Source organism: Pediculus humanus, genomic scaffold, assembly GCF_000006295.1.
Source record: "Pediculus humanus corporis 1103172107469 genomic scaffold, whole genome shotgun sequence".
In the NCBI taxonomy this organism is placed as follows: domain Eukaryota; kingdom Metazoa; phylum Arthropoda; class Insecta; order Psocodea; family Pediculidae; genus Pediculus; species Pediculus humanus.
Window position 1 is genome coordinate 78,399 of NW_002987087.1, and position 3,563 is coordinate 81,961.

The following is a 3,563-nucleotide window of genomic DNA, read 5'->3' on the forward strand; positions in this document are numbered from 1 at the left end:
AAAAAAAGATAATGATAATAATTATTGTGTTATTGAAAGTTTAAATTTTTATTCCGTTCTTTCGGTCATTTTAAATTTTAACGGTTTTGTTGGTACTTTAACGAGTCTCGTAACCCACGTCATTGGTTCGTGATCGTAACCGATTTTAAAATTTCTCACCAGCTGAAAGAGAAAGAAAAAAAAAATAGAACTTCAGCGCCATTTTGAAAAAAAAAGCGGGGGAAGGGGAAAATGTTTTTTTTTTTTTTTTTACCTTCGCCACAGCAACTTCTAATTCCAAATAAGCAAATCTTTTACCGATGCAACTCCTTTGTCCGAATCCGAAGGGTAGATAAACAAAAGGATGATGTGTTTTTTTATATTCGTTGTTACCGCCGCCGTCGTCGACGTCGTCTGCTTTACGATTTCCGGTTGATTTCAACCATCTTTCCGGTATGAAATCGTGGGGATCTTTGAAATATTTATCCATTTTGCACATGACCGAATTGCACACGAATAAACTCGTCTGTCGATGGATTCGAGCGATGATGGAGGGGCGAGAGAGAAAAAAATCACAATAATAATAATAATAATAATAATATTAGTAATGATAATAATAATAATAATAAATTACCCCTTTTGGAATTTGATAATTATTTAAAACCATGTCTTTTGTCGATACTCTTTGATTACCACTCGACGTCGGATTCAATCTATAATAATGAATGAGAAATAATAATAATAATGATAATGATAATGATGATGACGATGATGATGATGATATTACCTTTCGCTCTCTTTAATCACGGCTCTGGCGTATTTTAAATTATTTAAAACGTCTTCGGTGAACGGACTATTTTTTTCCGGTAGTAAAATTTTTAATTCATCGAATAATTTCTCTTGTTTTTTCATATTTTGCGAAAGGTAGTAAAGTATCGTGCTCAAAGTGTTTGACGTCTTTAAAAAAAAAAAAAACATGGATGAAAAGCACGTGGGAGGCATGGGGGATGGGGTGTGGGAATGGAAAATTTAAACTCACCGTATCGATACCGGCAAGAAGCGTGTCAGCAGCCATAATTAATGGAATTTTAGGATCTTTTGTCTGATGTAAAAGACTTTCTAAAATGCTTCGACTCGTTTCTTCATCACCTTTTTTTATCTTTTCCCATTTAGCGTTTATGTGTTTTAATGAAAATCTAAAAAACATTATTATTATTATTATTATTATTATTATTATTATTATTATTATTATTATTATTATTATTATTTAGGCTTTTTACTCTTTATGTTGTTTTTTAAATTTAAGAGGTAGTAAAATAAAATAAAATAAAAAAATCTAACGTGTGAAAAGCCGAACAAACTTTAAAAACACGGCTTAAATTTAACGTAAACATTTTACGTTAAAAATCTTTTTTTTTATATATAACCGGAAATAGTTTATAATTAATTAATAAAATTATAAAAAGAAAAGAAATTCTCACTCTAAACAATAATTCATAGATTGTACAAATTTTTTCCAATCCTTTGTCGGGTACAAACGCCATAGAGAAGGTTTAAAATCCAATTGAAAAATTAAATTGATTATGTTTCGTACTGACGTAATCATTTTATCAGGTTCGGAATTTGGATTTAAATTGTTTTTAAGACAACCTAATCTCGTGTCTAAAGTTATGAATGTGAACGCTGCGTAAGAAAATAAAAAATAAAGATTTTATTAGTTCGTTTGTTTGTCGAGTGATTAAAGAATGAATGAACTGGACAATAACAAACGAACGAACAAACAATACAAACCTTCCAGTGACATTTTATTTATTTCGTCTAAAAAATTATCCGGCATTTCGTCATTTGGTAAACGTATGTAACGAATTCTAAATTTAAAAAAAAAAATCAATAAATATAGTATAATAATTATCATTATCATCATCATTATTATTATTATTATTATTATTATTATTATTATTATTATTATTATTATCATCATCATCATCATCATCATACGTAACCTTTCTATGAAATCATCGACGACGTCAACGACAGAATTTAAATATAATTTAACATTTTTAGGTTGCATCATGACTTGATTTGTCGCTTTTCTAAATTTGTACCATTCTTCGCCATTGCTTAAACAAACGAACAAACAAACAAACAGGCGGTTTTTGAATAAAACAAACAGATTATTGATTTTTTTTTTTTGGAAATTACCTCGTTATCAAACCTGCAATCCCCTGATAAAAATCTTTTCTTACAACTTCTCTATAGTATTGAATTGATGGTAAACCCATTCTTATCGGCCATATCGATTCGTTTCTATACATCTGTAAAAAAAAAACGACAAAGTTTGTTTGTTTGTTTGTTTGTTCGTTTGTTTGAATAATTAATAACAAGTTTTTACGATAATTTACTTTTTCCACGCTTTCCGGATCGAATAAATAAACTTGACTTATAGTTCCGAGTCCGTCGAATTTAACTATGGGTCCATAATCTTCGTAAAGTAAATCGTGCATGTCTAAAAAACCCGCTTTCCCATACCTGGCTGTAAGAAAAATAAAAAAATAAAAACGTGCGTCACGTGATTTTTCTAATTTTAATTATTATCATTAATATTATTATTATTATTTGTTTTTGATGGCATTTCGATAATGGAATAATTTAATTATTTATTCGATTCGCGAGAATAATAGAGGCTCCAAATACGATCAAAGAGTTGTCGATCGTACACAAAGACAGAGAGGAAAAGATAAAAAGAAGTAAAGAATGACAGAGAGTGAAAGAGAGAGAGAGAGAAAGATGAAAGGTACGAGAATTTTGATAATTTAATATAACATCAATTTTAATTATTAAAAGCCGCCATGCGTTTGAATTAACGCCGTCAATATTACGATCGATATTTAACAAAAAAAACTTTTTTCTTTAATTTAATCATTATTATTATTATTATTATTATTATGAATAATGAAAAAAAACTTACCGAAGGGTAATAATCTCCATAAATTTCCAATGTAAGGTATAGGTAACGGTTTCGGTCCTGGAATTTCACTGTAAGGTTTTGCTTCTTCATATTCAACGTTTTTTTCATTTTCGCGGCGGTTCGCGGACGAAGAAATATTTCTTTTTTTTTTAATACAAATCTCGTGTAATCGTCTAATATTATTATCATTATTATTATTACGATTATTTTTGATTAATTTGAATGTGAATTTAATCGATTTCATATTTTTTTTCCTTCTTGGTTAAAAAAAAAAATTCATTCGTAAATAAAAATCCTTAAAAAAAAAGAAAAAAAAAATGTTAAGGACGAGGTTTTCAATGCCAAGGCCATTTTTATTTTGTTTAATTTTTTCTTTTGCTTTTTCTTTTTGTTAAAAATAAATGTCGTCGTTGGCGGTGAGTAGAATTTAAAAAAAAAATTTTTTTTTAATAAACTCATCGTCATTAGCATCATCATCATTATTATTTATTTATTTATTTTTATATATAAAAAATGTTTTGTATTAAATTGAATGACGTAATTTCGTTTCAAATGCGACAAAATAAATATTGTTAATAACTTACTTGATAACGCACTGACTGATAAATTATTTCCT

At 28.2% G+C, this 3,563-nt stretch overlaps 1 protein-coding gene across 1 annotated transcript; it reads right to left on the reverse strand.

Annotated features, from left to right (window-relative positions):
• Positions 1-48: 48 nt before the first annotated feature.
• Phum_PHUM120320 (cytochrome P450, putative) lies at positions 49-3,191 on the reverse strand (the record flags this gene model as incomplete). The annotated part of the gene is made up of 11 exons (XM_002424172.1): positions 49-162; positions 254-505; positions 614-692; positions 767-936; positions 1,019-1,175; positions 1,461-1,662; positions 1,771-1,847; positions 1,983-2,099; positions 2,182-2,294; positions 2,382-2,512; positions 2,948-3,191. 11 exons carry the CDS (start codon positions 3,189-3,191, stop codon positions 49-51), a joined length of 1,656 nt encoding a protein of 551 aa, XP_002424217.1.
• Positions 3,192-3,563: the final 372 nt, after the last annotated feature.